Source organism: Amblyomma americanum, chromosome 10 (assembly GCF_052857255.1).
Source record: "Amblyomma americanum isolate KBUSLIRL-KWMA chromosome 10, ASM5285725v1, whole genome shotgun sequence".
Taxonomy (NCBI): Eukaryota; Metazoa; Arthropoda; class Arachnida; order Ixodida; family Ixodidae; genus Amblyomma; species Amblyomma americanum.
The window spans coordinates 34,084,165-34,106,239 of NC_135506.1; the positions used below are offsets into that span (position 1 = coordinate 34,084,165).

Sequence of the window (22,075 nt, forward strand, 5' to 3'; positions counted from 1 at the left end):
CTACTTTCTCTGGAGTCACGTGACGTCACAGACCGCCATTTTTTTTTTGTACGGCGTGCAGCTTCAGCGGCGCAGGCCAGAGCTGGTGGCGATAATCAGGTTAGTCACGTGCGGGGCCTTCCGCCAAGCTCCACGTACGCCAAAATAGCGGCCACTGTGACGTTGGTGCGTACTTCTTTGCGGTAGTATGCACTACATTCACTTAGTGCATTAGTGCATACTCCCTTAGGGTAGCATGCACTCACGTCCCAGTGACCGCGACAAACGGCGTACTGCCACCTCTTCCGACCTGCACCGCAGAAGCTGTGCGCTGTGCAACGAAATGGCGCCCGTGGCGTCACATGAATGACTCCTGTACATCGTAATCACCGACGTCATAGCGGCAGCCGTCTTTGGGTCCGGAAAGCGCTGAGGAAGTCTCGGCGATTTGCTAACCCGCCTATCGCCAACCGGTTCTCCCGTACACAGTGTGGAAACTGGCCACAGTACCCAAAGGTGGCACCTGTGACGTCGCGTAAAAACTATTGTATGCGAGAATTGAGCTTAATTGTCTCTTTCGCCGACGTTTTCCCATAGCGCTGTTGCTCTAGCAGCTCACTGAATCTGTCAGTGGATAGCTCGCCGAAACAAGCTGCCGGCCGGGGGGGGGGGGGGGGGGGGGAAGGAAACCTCGATCGACGGATTTCGGCCTCCACCTTCATAACCCTCATCGTGCGGTGCACACTAATCTCGCGACTTAGGTTATACCTTTAGACTTGGGGCGGAGGCCGCTTGCAAGCGAGGCTGTCAAGGGAGGAAGCCCGCGTTAATTTCGACGCGTTCGCTAGACTTACTGTCTCAGAGCTCTGCAAGGGATTAATGAACACGAAGAAAGGAAAGCCCCATGATTGGTTTAATAAGCACAGCAGAAAGGAAAGAAGACAGCTTTGCAGATTGACGTCAGTTTATAGGTTTATTTGATTGAATGCCGCGTGGAAGTGCGCCCTATAGGAAAGTACCGAAATTCTATATAATTGGTTTTTTTGGGGAAAGGAAATGGCGCAGTATCTGTCTCATATATCGTTGGACACCTCAACCGCGCCGTAACGGAAGGGATAAAGGAGGGAGTGAAAGAAGAAAGGAAGAAAGAGGTGCCGCAGTGGAGGGCTCCGGAATAATTTCGACCACCTGGGGATCTTTAACGTGCACTGACATCGCGTTAAAGATCCCCAGGTGGTCGAAATTATTCCGGAGCCCTCCACTACGGCACCTCTTTCTTCCTTTCTTCTTTTACTCCCTCCTTTATCCCTTCCCTTACGGCGCGGTTCAGGTGTCCAACGATATATGAGACAGATACTGCACTGAATTCTCGGAGAGCCGGTAGGCAGTGGGACGTGATTTAATTAAGTAGACGTAAAAGTAGATGTGTTGTTATAGCTCCGCGCACGAGTATGGATCCAATGACGATCGCGATCCCTTGCCTGCCAGCGCATTCGCGCTCGAAGAGACTATGTCGCCGATGGCTGCCTCGATAATCCCGGCCTCGGGCTTTGCAAAGCCTTGGGGTCCTTGCCCGGACGTGTGGAGGAGGACGTCTGGGGAGGAAAGAAAGCGCTCGTCAACGGCGGTTTACGGCCTCGTCTCAACGTATGCAAAGCGTCGTCGGTCTCGTTCGGCGACGTTGATGAACGGCTCGCGATAATCTTCCCCGAGTCGCGGCGTCGGGAACCGTCGTCTCCTTCGGCGTGGGCGTCGGCGCGTATATAAAACAAAGCTTCCTCGAGCGTAATTACGTGGTGGGCCGTTATGGCTGCTTTAAATTGCCCCGACTCTGCGCGAGTGTCCCCAGCCCGCGCACTTGACGGATCATTGTAATGCGCCCCGTGTTGCGTCAACTCGATATGTTCGCGTGAGATAAAGAGCGGACTAGTTTTCCTGTAAACGTGCCCGAGGCGTCTGCGCTGTGGACCTCCGACGTCGAAGCCTTGTTTGAACGGCACGTTTCGGTCGGAGGCTTTGTTTTTATTTCGTAACGTTGGCAGGATCGTTGTTGCTTTGGTACTGGCGTGCTTTTTTAACATATAGTGTACGTAGGGTACTTTTCAAAAGCTGCTGGGAGTCCACTTGGCGATGGCAGACGCGATGTGTCGTCGTCGGTAGTTGGAGCGACGGACGGGATAATAACAAAATAACAATTGGTTTTTTGGGGAAAGGAAATGGCGCAGTATCTGTCTCATATACCGTTGCACACCCGACCCACGCCGTAATAATAATAGTAATTGGTCTTGGGGGAAAGGAAATGGCGCAGTATCTGTCTCATACATCGTTGGACACCTGACCCACGCCGTAATAGTAATTGGTTTTTGGGGAAAGGAAATGGCGCAGTATCTGTCTCATATATCGTTGGACACCTGACCCACGCCGTAATAATAATAATTGGTTTTGGGGGAAAGGAAATGGCGCAGTATCTGTCTCATACATCGTTGGACACCTGACCCACGCCGTAATAATAATAATAATTGGTTTTGGGGGGAAAGGAAATGGCGCAGTATCTGTCTCATATATCGTTGGACACCCGACCCACGCCGTAATAATAATAATAATAATTGGTTTTGGGGGGAAAGGAAATGGCGCAGTATCTGGCTCATATATCGTTGGACACCTGAACCGCGCCGTAAGGGAAGGGATAAAAGAGGGAGTGAAAGAAGAAAGGAAGAGGAGGTGCCGTAGTGGAGGGCTCCGGATTAATTTCGACCACCTGGGGATCTTTAACGTGCCCTGACATCGCACAGCACACAGGCACCTTAGCGTTTTTCCTCCATAAAAATGCGGCCGCCGCGGTCGGGTTCGAACCCGGGAGCTCCGGATCAGTAGCCGAGCGCCATAACACACTGAGCCACCGCGGCGGCTACGATGCACGGGAAGGCATACAATTCGCGGCGTCATCGCGACTTAGCTATGCGGAGGAGCCCATGGATCTGCATAAACTGAGGCAGCGAAGAGAATGAAGTTTTGCGAGGATAGAGAGGATGGCTAACGTGAAATAATGCGTGGACGACGTAAAACTGCCGTCGGTGTTGGGTGTGTGTAACAGCCCGCTGATGAGGACTGTCCTTGTCGTTATGCAGCCTCCCAATCTGGAGAGTGCGCAGTTGCAGGAGACCCGTGGCGCACGGCTCGGTCAAGGTTGCGGACGCCAGCGCGTGGTCCGGGAACTTTGTAGAACTGAACCACTTCTCGCTGTCACGGTGTCGATAGCGATCAGCGGGTTGGACGAACTCGCAGCGTTGTTTCGTGTGTCAAGCGCACCAACGTACGCATACCTCTGTAACTCCAGTATGAAAGGGACCAGTCAATTTGCGCACGAAAGAGAATTCTGTTGCTTCTGCGCTCGAGTTGAAAGTGCAGTTGCGGGCATTGTCAGTCCAGAGAACAGCTGTCTAGAACAAAGGAAGAAGTGTGCGCTTCATTCGAATTTGTGGAGTAATATCATTGGTGAAACGCGGATAATGCGTTCCCTTTAATACTGGAACTAGCTGTATGCGAAGAGCTACTCATGAGAGCGAACGAGTGCGAGCTCCTCGTCTCGCGCGTTGTGCTTAAAACGTAAGGCGATGCTTTTGCGTGTTTTGAGTACGAGGTCAATACTGTAGTGCGGAGCAACGACTCTCACCCGAAACGAACGCACCAGCCATCTTATTCCAGTTTGCCGCCTAAAAGCAGGCCGGTTTCGTGGCATGCTTCGTTAATCTTGCGCGCATTCCTCCTTTCTTTCGCGCTTCGACATTCTAATTTACAGCTTGTTTGTGGACTGCCCACTGTGGCAGGTTCCTGGTGAGTGAGTGAGTGAAAAACTTTATTGATCTCTAGATTCGCTGGTCTTCTGCGGTCTTCAGATGGCTTCGTCCATCTTCTTGCAGAATGGTCGTTTGCTCTTAGTCCAGGGCTCCGCTGGATGCTGCTAGCTGACAGTTGTGCTCGCCGAATCAGACCTTCTTGGTCGACCCGGCGATCGCTGGAGAGCCCTCCCTCCCATTGTTCCGCACTCGGGTTTGGTATAACGGGTACCACGTCTATCTTCTGGCATGCCCACGTTATGTGATACAGCGTGGGTGTTTCGTGGCACCAGGGGCATTTGTCATTGTATTGTGTGGGATACATTTTGCTGAGTACGTTTATAGGTTCGGGTACGAACCCGTTTGTAGCTGCCTCCACGCGACAGAGTCCTCTTTGCTAAGGGAATTGTGCGCTGGTGGATACCGCTTTCTGCAGTATCACCGAATAGTCTTGGGGCACAGGTTCGGTCCCCTCGAGGTTCTTGGTATTCTCCTCTCAGTTTTCAAGCTCACCGCGCCCTGAACTCATTTAGTTGTCAGCTTTCACGGTTCCCCCATCGCCGATAATGTGAGACAGTGACGTCCATGTGCAGCTCCTGGGCGCTGAACTCCACAAAATAAACCAAAGCAATCCAGTATTTCCAGACGCAGAGAGAGAAGTGTACTGAAACGAAGTCTCTTATTTCAATCCCTCCTTTATTCATTTCCTTACGGCGCGGTTCAGGTGTCCAACGATATACGAGACAGATACTGCGCCATTTCCTTTCCACCAAAAACCAATTATTATTATTATCACGCGTTCGCCTACCATTCTTGTTCCGTTACATCATGCACAGGCGCGGACAAAAGTAAACGGAGCACGCTTCTAATATTTTTCACGCGTTGCCTAATTTAAATTGGAAACTATGGTATATGCATGCTGTTAGTGGACGCTAGTGCGCTTCATCATGAATAAACAACGTTTCTGCAATAGGGAAGGCGCGATTGCACTCAAAACGGAGTAGCGTGCTCCGTTTACTTATGGCCGCACCTGTACATCATGGCAGCGCTGTATTTGTAGTTGCAGCAAGTGACGAAGGTGCTTTGTTTGTGGGGCGAGACTGCTATCCTAAAAAGATGTGTAGGTGGAAGCTTTGCAGAAGGTGATTTAAGGGATTGGTTATTAGTGGTCTTGTGTTTGGAGGGATATATATATATATATATATATATATATATATATATATATATATATATATATATATATATATATAGTATGCCCGAAAGACGCGGGTTCCATCCCGGCCGCGGCGATGGAATTTCGATGGAGGCGAAATTCTAGAGGCCTGTGTACTGTGCGATGTCAGTGCACGTAAAAGATCCCCATGTGGTCGAAATTTCACGAGCCCTTCACTACGGCGTCTCTCATAGCCTGAGTCGCTTTGGGACGTTAAACCCACCATAAACCATATATAGTATACGCGCAACCCCGCCATTTTTGTAACTTGCTTCTGCTCATTTTACATGCACGAACGAGCTGAACAAAAAAAAAATCACATACACTTAATTGCATTATGTGTTGTTAATGCGGTAACGTTAGCATCTGCTGGGGCCTTTACAGGAAGTGATGCCACTTCCGCTAAGGTGACGTCACTTCTCCGCTGCCAGTGGGCGAATTTTGCGACCTAGAACGCATTTTGGGCCAATGGGGCTTTTTGACGATATCGCATTAAAAAGTTCTAGGAGCTCTCACGCAATCTGAGTACAGATTAAGCATGAGCTGTATGTGAAAGACGATGCGACGAGAGGATTTTGGGCGGTTCTGTTGCGAGCTTCTTTAAACGTGACGATGGTTTTTCTCCGAAAAAAATGCTTAGGGTGAGTCGCGTGTTTCATTACACGATCCACTTCACATTCAAAGTGTACAAAATGTGTGTGGTCTTGTTTGCGAGGCAATGGTTCATGGGACTTCGCTGTGTGATACCGTCATCTCACGCAGACGATGACCACAAGACCTCAAAGGGGGTAGGGGTTCGGCTATAACAGCTGACAAGGTAATAAATTAATAAGTGAATAAATAAATAGAACGGAGAAATAATTAAGGCATCTTCGGACGACGTTGGTCGCGCGTGAGTTCTTCGACTTGTTTCGCTCTCATTGTCACCTTCTTGGAGAAAAAAAAAAGAAAAAGGAGAAAATAGCGCGAACTATGGGACTTCTGCTGTGTCGTGCGATCGCGCGCACTCGAAATAACCGGCAGATATATTTTAGCCCGTATTTTATGCGCACCTGTGTTTTGGAGCTCGACATTTATAAACCGCAACTGTAACTCATATCGCCTTCTAGTGTGGCGCATTATGGCCCGAGTTTCCGCTGTGTCACTAACCCCATACTAATATAGCTGAAAGAGACGAATATATGAAGAACGCCCTGACAAGTGAGCACTAATTACGACGCCGGAGAGAGGCTCATGACTTATGTATGGACAAATGAGTGAGTCGACATACAAGAACCATGTGTACTGAAAATGTGTACACTCGAACCTGCGGGTAGCACACGTGTCGTGGGAGGCCTCCGCACGCGTCGTTAAATGGAGACACATTCTATATAATAGGTTGTGTTGTTCCGCCGCAGGAACACCGCTTTGCGCCTGTCATGGTCAGGTTGCGCTTCTAGCCTGTATAGTATATACGCTTTGAAACGATGTATCTTTTTTTATATTTTTCTAAAGCACCTGCTTGAGAGACGCTGGGTAAAATTATAGACACGGCCGGTGCCTGAATTTAAATAACGCTTCTTTCTTCGACATGTGGTTTCGCTCATCAATTTAAAGAACGCTTCTTTTCTTAAAACAGCAACAACAAAAAATAATATACGGCACGCGCACGTGGTCTTCAACATGTGGTTCCGCTCTCCAGCGTGAAAGGCCCGCTCGCAACTCTTCGTCAAACCAGATCCGGTTGTATGTCGTCTTTACTAAAGGTAACCGAGCATCAGCCGAGCGGCGGCGCTGCAGTCTCGGTCCCTGGCTGCTGCTGCCGGCTGCGAGTGTAAACTGAATGACGTCAGCCCGCTCTATCGCCCTCCTCCCTTAGATGATAAGAAGCATAAAGAGAAAAAGGAAACTCCTCTGAAAGAGGCGATTAGGGCACAGTTTTTTCGAAACTATGCGATTTAGAAACTATGCGAGTAGTGGCATTTAGCCCACGAAACTTGGAAGGTGATGGCAGCCTGTTAAGTCGGTACCTTTCTTGACGTCCGCAGCCGAAACTTTTTTGAATATGACACTGTATCGCAGCCAAGTGCGTTACGTTGAAGAACCCTAATACCGTACAGCGGATGTGCCCAGCGAGCTGCTATCCAGCTTCTGGGAGCAAACTGTTGTAGCACAATGATAAATTGCTGCGTCTCTATTGGAGTTTGGTCGCTGCTGACCATTTTTCGGACTGGGGGCTGCCACCCTCCTATTGAAGAAAACGCGCATGGGGCCATAAATGTATAGTGTGTGCGATCTTGCAACTGCTTGATAATGGATATCATACATGGTGATTTGGCGCCGTCTTTCTGGTTCCACAGTCCCCCGACGGCGCCTTCCAAGAGCCGCGCCGCCTTACGTTTTATAGGCCTTTTTTATAGGTAGTAGTGCGCCCGGTCAATTAACCCATCACTGTCCCTCCTGTCTCTGTTTCTTCCTGCCCATCCCCCTCGCTGTCCGCTTTTGTCCGAGTAGAAATGTGGCAGTTCCCGCTATCGGAAAACTCTCTCATATCCTATCCCGAGACTGGGGAGCGCTACAATCAAGACAAGGGGACAACACCACATAAGAACACCACGAGACACGAGCGCAAACTTTCAACTGAGTTTATTTTCGACATGGCGCATATTTATACGCATCTAATCGTGGGGCACACAATCATGAAAGCGTTAGAACCAGCCAAGATAGCAAAGCAATCACCTAAACCATGCGAGGTATGCGATATTGTAGCGCTCCCCAGTCTCAGTATGTACGACCGACTAGCCCCCTACAAAGCTTTACTGACGTTTATATCCTACCTTTTGATTATTACTTTAAATTTTAATAAACCATTACCACCGCCGTCGCTAACCAGGAGCTTTGTTTTGGCGTTGCTGCTATGCCGTTGTGTTCATAATTTTTTGACTGCGCCATTTATTTAGAGAGATAAATTTCACTCAGAGAAAATTCACATCTCGGGTCCTCATCGCTAGAACGCGAGAATCAGCAACAGGGAAAGGTTGCGGATGTGGGCTCGCGCCGACGTCACACTGGCGCCATGTTGGTGCACCATGCAGATGGAGCACTGCTCATCGCGCGGTTAGCGAGAACATGCGAGACACTTCCCGAGTTTCTCGCCGCCCCGTCAGAATGGGCTGATGGCATTCGGAGCCACGCGCTCCCGAGTGTTCCCGCTAACCGCGATTAAGAGTGTATCCGTTCGTCTAATCAGATCAATCACAGAAACAAGGTATATACCGGATACGCACGGTGCACCTCCGTGGCGCGTATCTGCCTGCCTCCAGAGCTGGCCTCTACGGCGCGTGCTTCGCACGCCACTAGGGCCGTTGCGCGCATTTTCGCGGATCGGAGCCGATGGGTCGGTCGAAGTAGAGGAAGACGAGGCGCGCCGTCATGTCCAAAGGTGAGCGCAGTCCTTCGGCGTCTCACGACGCACCGACTGACCGCCTCTTCTTGCTTTGCCGCTTTCCTCCCACGTCCTCGGCTCAGCAGCAGGAGAGAAGAAAGGTGCGCAGTAAGCCTAACCGCGTCCCGCCCTTCGCGGAATCCGTGGGTTCCCTGCCTAACCGCCTTTTGTTTCCTATCTTTCACGACAGGGAAAAAACGTAAGTAGTCACCCGTTACCGGCATCGGTCTAGTAAGTACGCCGTGGTCGCTGTCGCGTCGACGACACTGTTTTCTGTCATTTTCGTTGGCCCCGCGTGTCCTGTCCGTGTGTCCAGGCAGTACTGTCTTCCGCTTGCCTGCCACAGGTTACCACACAGGCTACCACAGGTTACCACAGGGTAACCTGTGGTAACCTTGAAAAGGCTCAAGATTTTCGCATCGCACGCGTGAAACTGGAGTTGGAGACTGCTTTCGCGTGCCCCGGCAGTGGGGCCGAAACTGTGGCGAGTTGGTGCTGGTGTGAGTCATCACATCGCAGGTTTAAAAAGCACGCTGTTTAAGAGGGTGCTGCCGTGTGTCCAGGCAGTACTGTCTTCCGCTTGCTTGCCACAGGTTACCACACAAGCTACCACAGGTTACGACAGGGTAACCTGTGGTAACCTTTCAGGGGCTCAAGGTTTTCGCATCGCACGCGTGAAACTGGAGTTGGAGACTGCTTTCCCGTGCCCCGGCTGTGGGGCCGAAGCTTTGGCGAGTTGGTGCTGGTGTGGGTCATTACATTGCAGGTTTAAAAAGCACGCTGATTAAGAGGATGCTGCCGTGTGTCCAGGCAGTACTGTCTTCCGCTTGCCTGCCACAGGTTACCACACAGGCTACCACAGGTTACCACAGGGTAACCTGTGGTAACCTTGAAAAGGCTCAAAATTTTCGCATCGCACGCGTGAAACTGTAGTTTGAGACTGCTTTCGCGTGCCCCGGCAGTGGGGCCGAAACTTTGGCGAGTTGGTGCTGGTCATTACATCGCAGGTTTAAAAAGCACGCTCATTAAGAGGGTGCTTCGTCTTCTTGTTATGGCCCGGATGTGGTTCCTGCCCTTCTGATGTGCCACATGTTCATTGCAAATGCGGTGAACGGTGTTATAAGAACAAAAGAAGGGAACATAATGCGAAAAGAACACCGTACTCTTACATTGTATCGTTGCGTTGTTTCATTGGCATGGGCTAAGCTTACTAGTTGCATACTGCTAGCGGATGACTCACGGCCGTCCTTTTTGTCTTGCAGAGCCTCCCGCCCGGTTTTCAAGACGCAAGTCTGGTAAGTTCGCCAGTCCCGGCTGTCACCTGATATGAAGTTACGACGTAACGCGAAGCTGACGTGAGTTATGCATGAAAAGACAAGGTACACCCGTCTACCAACGAGGCCTTAACGAAACGTGTCGAGGTCGAAACGTGTCTTTTCACAACTTTTCTTCGTTTTTCTCAGAAAGGCTGCGCCCATTTAGGCGCGCTTTCTACCTGTTGAAAGAGGTAGCTATATACCGATCGACTGACGTCACGGAAGTCTGAAAGATAGCCTGGTTGACAGTCCCCGATAGTGTAAATAACAATGGAGTGCTTCAGAAACAAGCTCAACTGACATGAAATGAGATAAGACGTAGACGTTCGTGTCCTGCGGTCTCGCGCAGAAAATTGTTACGTGCCGCTCATGCCGTAATTGCCGCGTTTGTCTACCCCCCCCCCCCCCCCCCCCCCCCCCCCCCCCCCCAGATGCGATCTTACACCCCTCGCTGGGGAAAAAAAAAGGCTTACTCCACGGTCGAGCTCGGATATATCGAACCCAGATATTTCCAATCATTGGCTACATGGAACAAAGATGATCCCCTTGAAAATCCTGTGGAAAGGTATAGGAAAGTCACGCTGTATATCGAACTGCAATTTCGCCGGTCGTTCGATATATGGAACTGCGCGCCGCGCCCCTGCAAGTGGCGCTCTTGAATCACTTTTCGCGCGCGGCCTTGACCACCTGCTGGCAGCCCTACGCATTTTTCACGCCACATCGCTGTCATGCGGTGAAGCCAACTTAAGTAACAAAAGCCTAGCTGCGGCCCTTGCCTGCCGTGCTTCACTGCCGAAGGCGTTGCGGAAACCAAACGTTACTTAATTTTAATGAGATTATTCCATTTATGGTGTTCTGGTAACTGGATCAGATATCTTATGATAGCGGCTAGTTCTAAAGCATCGTCCACAGCGGCTGCCATGCGAAGCAGGTTAGCCCTAGAAAAGCCTATTCGCTGCCAGCACTCCGGCGGCCAGCGCGTCACTCCGAGAAGCGCTGCTAATTAGCTTGGCTGCAATGTGTTACATGTCACAGATGAGCTTATCTATTGCCATCTTTTATGCATCGATTTATCGAACTATTTCGCCACCCCCTTCGAGTTCGACTGTACTAAATCGGCGCTTCCCTCCTCCCCTCTCGTCTCGCCATCTCGGTTGGCCTGGTTTACAAAGGCAGATGATGTAATATGTATGTTTTTAGTGCATTCCTTATTATTATGCTGTTATTATGCTATTAATATTATTATTATTATTATGCGGTGCACAGCTCAAAGCAACAAACGCATAAACGTAACAATGCAGTCGCAATGCCAGTTGCGATCAAAGTTGATAGAACGGCTTACCTTCCTGCTTTACACACTCGCGTGCGGCCCGGCTGACTATAGCTGGGTACAATTCAAGAACGTAGTGGCTTTTCATCGACGAAGGACCCCGTTCCTGCCAGTGTCGTCGGCCGATTCTCATGACCCTGCTAGTGTGATAGTGCAGGGAGGGGCTTATGAAAGGCGACAGTCCCCTCCCTCCATGGTTGAGGATAGTCCCCTCCCTGCATTGTCATGTTAGCAGGGTCATGAGAATTGGCCGACGCCATTGGTTGGAAGGGGGTCCTTTGTCAGGGAAAATCCGCTTCGCTCTTGAGTTGTATCGGAATATAGCAAGGTGACTGGCAAACGGCACTGCCAATAATCCGCTATAGTTTTCGGATTTCGGCGCGACCCACGCTCCTGAAGTTACGGCAGCGCTATGTGAACCCCAGCAGTCCTTTTTCTATAATACAACATGGCTCTGTTTTACGGTAGCCCTGGTATTGTTTCAGCGTGAGTGTCTATTTTCGCTTGCTTTTTTTGCAACCTTAAAAGCGTTAATGTTCCTAAAATGGGTTAGTTTGTTTATGGAATGACTTGAAAAAAGTAGTACTGGATCACCAGACATATATATAAGTACTCAACAAAAATGACATGTTTAATCATCGGGGAAGGTTGGAATTTCTTTCTCTATGCAATCCTGTCATGGTCCTGAAAAAAATGTGGAATTATGAAAATTTTCCCTCCACTAAGTCATAATTTGCGCCTGAAGAGGTGAAGAATGCAGTTTATGAAAGGACAGGAACAGTTAGGAAATTGATGCAAATTAGGAATAACAGGGATCCTGAAATTTAGTCCTGTGGTATTCCCATGCTGGTAACATTTATCTTGGAAAAGATATCCGAGATGCACACTGTTTATGGTTAGACCAGTAACTATGAAAAAGCTTTAAAGATATTCCGTTAATGCGATAATACATTAGCTTAGCAATAAGGGCATCATGGTTAATTGTGTCAAAAGGCTTAGTGAAAACAAAAAAAAAACAGAATCAGTGTAGTCGCTTTTATTGCCTTCTAATTTGCATTTGTCACTGGTGTGAAATGAAGCAAGATTAGTCGAGTCACACATTTGAGTTTATTTAAGGAGAACATGAAAAGCTTTGGTGACAAAAAGTTGTGACAAACACAAGTGAGGACTGAGAACTTGTGCTTCATTTAGAAAAACGGCATAACTGCTTAGACATGAAGTCCTTGACAACATGAAGTTGGGCCAATTAGTTTTGTACGACTATAAATTAGTGCAATGTATGGGACGAGAAGGAGAGGGACGACATGAGTGCTCATATATTTTGCATGACAGTCATAAACTGCCTTCTCTGTTTCTTCATAATGCTTAATATATGGTAAACATCTCAAACAACTAGGAAAATGGAGACACCTGTCAGTGTAAATATCGAGGTGGCAAGAAAGCACCTTAACTGTGCTCTTAAGAGAATTTCGGCTAGAAGAGTTGCGCAGTAAAGCTGCAATAATAGCTGTCACTTGGAGGTGTCTCTTTCAAAATACAGGCATTTAATCTTGGTGGATGCATTCTCTCAACTGTTCTGCTACCGTTCCAATAGTTTGGTTTTGATTTAGTGGCACTAAAAGGTCTTTTGCCTTCAAAAGTGCTACGTTAGTCTCGGTTTGTTAAGATGTATGCACAGCTTGATTGAATAGAGAGATCCCGGACCTTTTCTTTAGGAATGGCAACAACACTTTCGTTTTAGGGGGAAACCATCTCGTAGAGCAGAATGCATGTCGTTTCGACAAACCTCAGAATATTAGATGAAGAATTCACGCCACCTGTGTGTGAATGTATTTTTCCTGTCATACATAAAATGCACATGTGTGTGTGTTTTTTCTATGTGACAGGTTCGTGGAGCAAGATGGCGAAGCGTTCATATGGAAAAGGGTGGAGGACATGCATGCTTTGGCTACAAAATTGTCTTATTGATTACCCTGTGTTGAAACTATTTGAATTGGCCTCTCGTCTTTCTCTGGACCACCTGGTGGCAGTTTTTCTTAGCACCTGAGAGTATGACAAACACCCTCTCCAAAGAGTTCTGAACAGTGCCGATATTTGTGAAATTGTTGTTTGATTGCCACACACTGATACTGTTACAAAAGAGCCGTTGTTTTTCTGTAGAACACTCGGCAGCATCACCGTGTGGTATTCTAGTGTCGCCTCAAATGCTTATTTGCACCCGCAATATAAAAAAATGTTGCTCAATATCAGACATGTATTTTTTAATATTTCATATCCCAGTTGCTACATTACTTGCAGGCATAGGGTTGGCGCAGCCGGCAAAGGACAGGGTTAATGGGAGAGACATGGGAGAGGCATTTGCCCTGCAGTGGGTGTAGTCAGGCTGATGATGATGATTCAGTCTGTATAAAATGTTGATGCAGATGCAGAGCTTGACCAGCCTTTCGTCAAATGGTCAACATGAAATAAAACCCAATGCCTTCAGAAGACAAGCTTAGGATGCCTAGAAGAATGTCTTTTTCTGCTGAAGGCTAGGGCTTAAAGTATGATCTGGCTGGAGCGGGCGCTGACTTCTTCACCGATTTTTGTAGTAGGCTCAAGCACCTTCTCGGCCTGTGGACTTAAAATATGTGAAGCATATGTTTTTTTGTATCTAAAGCCTTGTGTAGATGTGTACGTAAAACTGACGCTGAGGGCGTGCTCACAAATAGCGATTGTATATCGGCTCATTCACCTGGCGCTAGCTCTTGCTAGCTCGTAGCTCAGCTTGCTTTGTGAGTTTGGCTTTCTCTCAGGTATGCTATTCTCTTGTAGGTGAGGCTTGCGAACAGATAGATAAATAAGTGAGCAAATGACTACAACTGCATGTCTATGTGGGTGCATAAAGAGAGGGAAAGAGATGGGAGGGGGAGAAAGACCATGCTCATAAAGGGCAATTTTTACAGGAAAACTTGAGGGGCTATCAGAAACATTGTAACTTAGATGTGTGGATCCACATGTTTCCCTTTGCATCCTATATTGTCTTTTTTATTTGCTCTTTTCTTTATACCACGTGCTTTTTAATCTATGCATGAAGCTTGGGAGTACACTTGCATGAGCTTCTTTTCACCTTTGATATGAACAAGGTATTTCTGTTGTTCTGGTTCACTAGTTGGTTTACATTGACCTCATCACACTGGTGACGACAGTAGCCAAAAGAATTGTGTGCTTAGCTAGGGCCAACCTCTGAAATCGTTCTTGTGCTTTGTGCAGTGTTTGCCGAGCACTATGACCCTGCTGAGGATGAAGACGATGAAGGTGCCAAGGTGAGTTGCGTTATGCTTGCAAGTGTGTACTGGTCTGACGGTTGAAAGTTACTGAGTGGCTTGAAGAGACTGAAATTCGGAGTAAGTGATAAAACTAGTATTACCCCACCTGGACTGCAATGCAGGCATTGCTGTCCACACTGAGGGCTCAGGGGTACTGTGAACAGAAAATATTGATGGTATGTTTGGAAACTTTGGTTTGGTGGCATCTGGATGTGTTGGCTATTCTGAAGAGGCTCTAAGGGCTCAAGGATGAATTGATGTTGTATTATATTGACTGACTACCGCGCTGTGATGAGAGAGAAGCCACTTTCATAGAATACTGAGCTTTTATAGCTAGAAAATAAGTAGATATTAAGTGCGGGTATACACCCACGCTACAATTAACTTCAAGTACTTCTTTTGTTTGCGAATCTCCGGGGCTAAGTTGCCCCGTCAACGACTTCCATTTAGAGATCAGCCTCCACGTCATATTCTATGCCTTGAGTCAGAATCGAGTGGCAGGAAAAAAATATTTTATTTTCAGCTTCAAATTTCTCAGTAATGAATACATCTTTTGCTGCCAAACGAGTGCCAGCAGAGCCAAAATATGCCAAACAGTAGAATTTTTCTGAGACAGTTTTGGGTGATTTTGGAGTGGCCATTTAATATGCAACTCAAGTGGTATAAAAACTCTCTTCCATGTTGCTGTCCTTGAAACTGGAGCTGTGAAACTCCGGTGTACGTGTGTGTGCATAATAATATCAGTGTTTTTTGTTGCAGAGGATTGAGTGAGGGTGGAAGGCTGGGCTAGTTGGTTGTTCACCATATTATGGTGCCCTGTCTTCTTTTCTTTCTTAGTGCTAGTCTAAAGGGCTAGTCTTTTTAGAATTTGCATAGGGTGTTTTTAAGATACCTTTAGTCTACAGAAAGTTTAATCCAAGGTATTGTTGGGTGTAAAACTTCATTTTGGATATGATGGCACCTAATGGCTAGCACAGTGTGTTGACTTTGCGCACGGTTACTCAACAAGGGCCTAAAACTAAAGAGTTTACTGCTGTTTCACAGGATACTAATGCCTTTCATGATCCTGTGGTCTTAACTGCATATTTCAAGGAGCTGCTATGGTGCCTCACCTTTGTGGATAGAGTTAGCCAAATTAAGCATATTTCTATTCTGCCCACTGCGAGTAAAATATGTAATCATAGTACAGAAATGTAGAACATGTTGGAGAGGTTTCGATATTTTGCACTGTTTTAAATAATTATGGCATTTATGTTCTTTAAAGTGGTACTTCTGAATGTTTCAACTCTTACTTCCTTTTAACTGTGCACAACCTCAGTGCAGTGCTTTCAATGGTTATAGAACTGAACAGTGAATTTTATGCCTGCGAACACAGTCCCTCTTTCTTCTGCTTTATGCATGCTCTACAGCCATTGTGCCCCATTCTAGCTAGGTTTTCTGTGTTATAACCCCAGAACTGATTTGCCTCTTGAGTGCTACTATGTTTGGGGTGCCAATGCCATTTCTCTTTTATTTTTGCTTGGAGGTGGGAAACACTTTGAAGGTATGCTGTGTTAAGTTCAAAATGACAACATCGAACTCCGCAGAATGGAGAGCAGTGGCATTGGTGTAAACGGGATGTGCCTCTCTGCCTGTTTTCCTCTGTCGCCAGGTGGTGCACCCGAAATCAGACGAGCAGCGTGAGAAGCTCAGTCAGGCAGTCAAGAACATCCTGCTCTTCAAGTCCCTGGACGTGGTTGGTGGCCTTTTTTGCTAATACAGTCTGATATATTTGCATGTGTCAAAGTGAGCACTTAAAGCCCATAAGGCACTGCATTTCACCATGTGGGGTTTTTTCAGTCTGCATCAGAACTTAGTAAATGGGCACTTTTTACATTTTATTTTCATTGGCTACTGGCTCTTTGCCATGGCTTATGGTGGTAGCAGAGTGCCATAATTGCCAAGGCATTGCAGACGGTTTTCTCCACCGTTATCCTAGGGCATGCTTTTGTGGTGCTACACTTTCAGGCAGTATGAAGAAGGCTGCTGCATTATATCTGCTTGATATGTTCGGTAGCAGGGTATATATCGTGTAGGAAGGTGGTTTGTGTTCACTTTATGTTTTCTTAGACTGGAGCCTAGATAGTTTGAAGTCTGCAAACAGTTTTTGTAATGTCATGAAGGGAAATGCCATCTACTACTCACAGCCAGACGTCAGCCGAAAAAAAAAAAAAACAGCTTTCCTTGCTTGGAATAAACTTCAGAGTTGGAGAGCCTTGTTCACCTGAGGATTGGCAGCTTCTCCAGCCTCAGTACTTGCTTTCGATATTTTGAACTGGTTTCTTGTGCAAGCCTCCCATTGATCTTACAGATTTCTGGGATATGTTACATAATAGAGAAATTGAAAAATTGAGCAAACAAAGGCTAGAAAAGGTGGTCCGAAAGTGCCATGGTGCTTCTGTTTCCTGTTTTGCTCTGTTGCTTCTATCATTTGACTCTTGAGTTTTGGCTGAAGTGCCTGTAGTTTTGATATTGACATCTCTTTTTGTGTTTTCTTGCAGCCTCAAATGCAGGAGGTGATAGATGCCATGTTCGAGCGGAAGGTGAGTGTGGAGCCGTTGCTCTTGCTGCCTTTTCATTAAGGAAGGCAAGGAGTAGGCAAGGGCGGTGGGGCAGAGGAGGAGGGGGTGCATGATGGGAATTTGGCCAGCCGCTGATGTGTGCGCTTTCCTCAGTGGGAAAGTATACACAACAGTTGTATCTGCTAGTACTCACCTATGGGCCACAAATTTGGAGGTGGGTGAAAAGGCTTCAAATTAAATTGGTGATGGCACACAGTGGGCTACAGAAAGAAAATTTATAGGGGTAACCTAATGGACAGAAAGGACAGGGGAGGGAGTGAGGGAAGAAATGCAAATTGTTCCCTTACAGGGCATACCATGTGGACAGCAGTTAACCAATGTTCCATTAGTGTAATGGAATGCATTTGAAGCGAGGGTAGCGGGGCCAAGGAGTCACATTGGGTGGTAGGGTAGCTCCAGCTGGTGCTGGACAGGGTTTAATTGTAGGCCAGTGGGAAAACTCTTTGTCCTGAAGTGGACGAAGTTCAGCTGATGACGGTGATGATATTCTCTATGTGATGTGCAGGTCAAGCCTGGCGATGTAGTCATCAAGCAGGGTGACGATGGTGACAACTTCTACGTGATCTCTAGTGGCACCTACGAGATCTTTGTGAACACCGACAGGGAGCAGGACAAGCTGGTGGGCAAGTACGAGGGCTCCGGCAGCTTCGGCGAGCTGGCCCTCATGTACAACATGCCACGAGCGGCCACCATCAAGGCTGTGACAGAAGGTGCCCTGTGGGCCATGAATCGGCAGACATTTCGGCGCATCGTGCTCAAGAGCGCCTTCAAGAAGCGCAAGGAGTACGAGAATCTGCTTGAGAAGGTCCCCATGCTCAAGTCCCTCAATGTGAGTACATAGTAGTTTGCCATCGCAGAGTGCTCATAACTGCAGAGTTGTATGTTGCCTCTAATACTGCACAGTCTATAGTAAAAGTGGGTATTTAGGGTCACTTTTTGATAGTCTTAGCTGTATCAGAAGGGCCCTTTTGTGTTGGTGCCCGACTTAACATGGCTAAGTCATATTTGTGGCTTTTCTTGGAATGTGCACTGTTAATGTATGTGCATGATTTGTGTATTATTTGTTGTGCAGCCAAGGTCATTGCTCATTTATCAAAATGTGGATCGCAGAATACGTTTTCTATCTACTAAAGCTTAAAGGGGCTCTAATGGTCATCAAAATTTCTTTACATGCCAAATTAACCAGCCACGGTGGCCCAGCGGCTGTGGAATTTGGTGGTGCTAGTAGCAACTTTGATTTTCAGAAGAAGTAAAGAGGTCTTTAAGGGTGGGCTCCTACTTGTCCAAGAGTCCATGGGCCTCATGGAGAGCTCTGATCATGAGCCATATTTGGCCAGTTAGTTGAGCAACCAGCAGGGTGGCGTTCCTTGGGGACGCAGTGTGGGTTGCACTGCTGAGCCCCAGTACTCGGGGCTGTGGAGGTCACATTTCTGTGGAGACAAAATGCAAAACCCTGTGTGTGCTGTCCATTGGCAGTGCTTGTGAAAGAAGAACCTAGTGCATATGAAAAAAGAACCCAGTGATGCAATTGCTGCGTCACTTTAGCCAAACTGCACCAAACTGTGACAAAAAGCTGTCCCTGTTACATTCTGAAACAAGATGACAAAATATAAGTAGCCTGTGCCAAAATCCCTACTTCTATAAAAAAAAGGGGGGCCCTCGGGTGCAGTGTGTAGCATGTAATAAACTGGCGTCATGTCACTTTGCTTGGCTGGAGTGGGAGACTGCACACTACTAATGCTACTGTGAAATTCTTGGTTGGGGAGGGGTCGTTCGCTTTGCCCTGTATAAAATTGTTAGGAGCCTCAAAAACGAGTGTGCACTGGTGTGTATGTGTACATGTGTACATGTGTGCATGCTGTTCAGATCAGTGAGGAAGCAGTGCAATTCTGAGAACTCATATCTGTATTACTAATGACTGGCTACAAATCCCTAATTGTGATGGCTAAAAAGTTGATTATCAGAAATTAGTTAACCAGCTAACTAGTAACTTTATTCACCTGTTTTCTGATGTCTGCTGACTATGGTATTATTCTGCCACAGAAGCAGTCTTCATGTCTCAAAAAGCCTATTTAAAAAAAATTCTGGTTCACCTGCACTGAAAGAACTTGTATGTGTGTGTGTACTAATGTACACATGTACGTAAAAGTGCAGCTTTGGGACATTAAACCTCATATACCATGCCACACCATGCCATGCCATGCCACGCCACGGCACGCCACGCCATGCCATGCCATGCCATACCATACTATACCATACCAGGCCATCTTCATGCACCCATAAAACCTATTAAAGGTCCTTGGTCTTCATGTTGAAAATTCTGCACAAACCCTACTCAAACATGAAGGCACTGTTAAAAGCATTCTATTAAAAAATTTGGCCTCTGATACTGGTTCATAGTTTGTTCTCTGTGCATACAGCTGGCGCTTGCTTTACTTCACAGCACTTCATAGGTTGCCAGTCAAATCACATGACCACATGAACCTGGCTGCAGCACTTAGTGAAAGTGTCTGCGTTGGGGTAACTGTGGCATGTCATCTGTTCTGGCAGAAGCCTGAGGCTATGTGCATTGAGTGACACTTTTTTCAGTGCTCCTAAATTTTTTGTGCGTGCATGTGTTTGCAGAGCTACGAACGGATGAACCTGTGTGATGCCCTGATGCCTCGGTCGTACAAGGATGAACTCATCATCAAGCAGGTGTGTTTGCTCAACCATCACTTCAGCGGTTTATGTGCTCCTTTCCGCAAATTTTCGCTCAAGGAGTGGTACTTAAGAGACCTAGACACATTTGCAGCGGTCTAATGTGCCTTGATTTCTTTTTTTTTGAAGCAGAGGTAAAGTTTCATCGAAATCATTGTTGATGGCACGGTCTGTGTCAGAAGTAGAGCCCAAGCGGCTTGCATTTAAGCAGTACACTGGGGTCCTTGTGGTAGAGCTCATCTCACCTTCAGGAGGTTTGGAATGCTGGTTATACACAGCATGATCCGGAGACAAAGCCCTGTGCTGTGTACCTTTCACAGAGGCTGTGCAGTAAAGAAATAATGTAAAAGTGTGCATAGCACAGCGCTTTGCCAATGCTTTGATTACTTCAGGATCTCCTAGAAAACATTGATGCTCTATTTGTAACAACAGAATTAGCTGTAATGGGTTTTTGCATTTAGCTAAGCTGGACATTTTAATCTGGGCTAAAAGTTAAACTGGATGGTACTGCCTTGAGTGCAAGTTGTTACATACTATGAACTGTTGTCACTCTCTTCAGCTACTCAATATTCACTGATATGAAAACCAAAGACCCTTTCTGCTGGTAAAGTTCATTTCGTGCTTTTTTGTGGCGTATAGGTCTTGTGTAGTCACATTGTACAATGTGCAATATATTTGAGACCCTTGTACAGCTGCCAAGAGGTCGTCTTGTTTTTTCTTCATTGTTATTTCACTGTCGTGGTGTGAAAGTCTTGTGCAGGTTCTGTAACGGAACATTTCTGTAGCTTATACGTTTGCAATGCCAGTTGCAAGGTTTCTCAGTAGACCGTGTCTTGATAGAACAGAATATACAACTTTATTCAGCTTATAGTACATGATTAACCAAATTTGCACTGTAGCATTGAGTATTTTAGGGGGGGGGGTCATGTTGATCACCTCATGCAATTAGCTGTTGCTATATAAATGACAGGGACAGTATAGCGTGAATAATGAAGCACTACGGCACAATTTTTTTCTTATTTTCCGAGGAGGCAAGATTGGTGATTAGGCCTGGTCCATCATTATAGGCTTAAAATTGCCAACCATTACTGATTTGCGGTCAGGGAAGTGTGGGAACTCATGTGAAAACCTAATCAGGTTGCTAACCCTGTCTTGCAGTTGACATGAAAGTTCTTGGTTTCAGTTTGATATATATATATTTCAGGTCAATTATTTGTGCAGGCGGTATTTGCTACTATATATATGAAGGAAGCTACCGAAACCAAGGTGCATAGGGGAATGTTTCTATCTTTTTTTTTAATTTGTAGTGCCAATCAATGGGAGAATAATACTTTGATTAACCTGTTGCTTAAAGAAAATTACTTATGAAGCAGCAGAAAAAACAATCATGCCGCCGGTGGGATCCGAACCCACGTCCTCCGAATATCGCGTCTGGTGCTCTACCAACTGAGCTGCGGCGATGGCTATCCAATCTGCTGCTTTCGTAGGTACTGTATTTATGTTTTGCATGTAAGCGAACCTTAAGAGTGTTCACCAGTGCCACCCTCATCCATAGCGGTGGACGTAGCACGTCCAGTAATACCGCGAGTGTGGTATACCTTGAGAGTGTTCAGGAGCGCCACCCTCATCCATAGCGGTGGACGTAGCACGTTCAGTAATACCGCGAGTGTGATATATATATATATATGTGCCTTTATTCAGTAACTGGATTCTTAGATTTCTTTCTTGTCGGGTTTTATCCTTTTATATTTCTTAGTGCTATGGTTTAGGTTGTTTCTTTGTGACTGCTCGTGGTCGCCTACACCTCTGTAATTTTTATTGTTCAAGGCTTCATTGTTCTTTCTGCCATGTCGCTATGCTTTATGCTTTCATGAGTGAAGGACCCTCAAATGCTTTTGATATGCCTGTGTGATGGGCTCTTTGTGTATGAAGAGAGTTTTGATGTCTAAATGGCTGAGCAAAACTGTGCCTGTTCCAATGCCATACAACAGATATATGTGTATACTTTGTATATGTACTGCCATTTTGGGCAGTCTGCTGTTGCATCCTGTGACCATGTGTGTGCGTTACTTGCAGGGGGATGATGCCGATGGCATGTACTTCATCGAGGATGGCACAGTGCGCATCTGCGTCAAGAAAGACGTAAGTGATACCGAGCTCTATCTTGAATTGTGCTTCATAATTTTGCTGGTCACTGCAGCACTGCAGTTTTGAAAAAGTACTATCCGCACACACCTAATCAACAGCATTTGCCATGCAAAAATGTATCTAAGGCACTTTCTCAGGTACTGCAAACAGGGACTCCCCTTGAGGCTCCAAACTGCTCCAAATTCCTAGTATAACTGCTC

At 46.7% G+C, this 22,075-nt stretch overlaps 1 protein-coding gene across 2 annotated transcripts in view; it reads left to right on the forward strand.

Moving 5' to 3' along the window:
* Pka-R2 (cAMP-dependent protein kinase type II regulatory subunit) overlaps positions 1 to 22,075 on the forward strand; it is a 165,430-nt gene that overhangs the window by 131,578 nt on the left and 11,777 nt on the right. For both annotated transcript variants that reach the window (XM_077640501.1, XM_077640502.1), the window contains exons 2-8: positions 9,715 to 9,747; positions 14,351 to 14,403; positions 16,058 to 16,141; positions 16,947 to 16,988; positions 17,533 to 17,856; positions 19,653 to 19,724; positions 21,804 to 21,869. In XM_077640501.1, the coding sequence (XP_077496627.1) occupies positions 9,715 to 9,747; positions 14,351 to 14,403; positions 16,058 to 16,141; positions 16,947 to 16,988; positions 17,533 to 17,856; positions 19,653 to 19,724; positions 21,804 to 21,869 (674 nt within the window). The remainder of the gene's footprint in view (positions 1 to 9,714; positions 9,748 to 14,350; positions 14,404 to 16,057; positions 16,142 to 16,946; positions 16,989 to 17,532; positions 17,857 to 19,652; positions 19,725 to 21,803; positions 21,870 to 22,075) is intronic.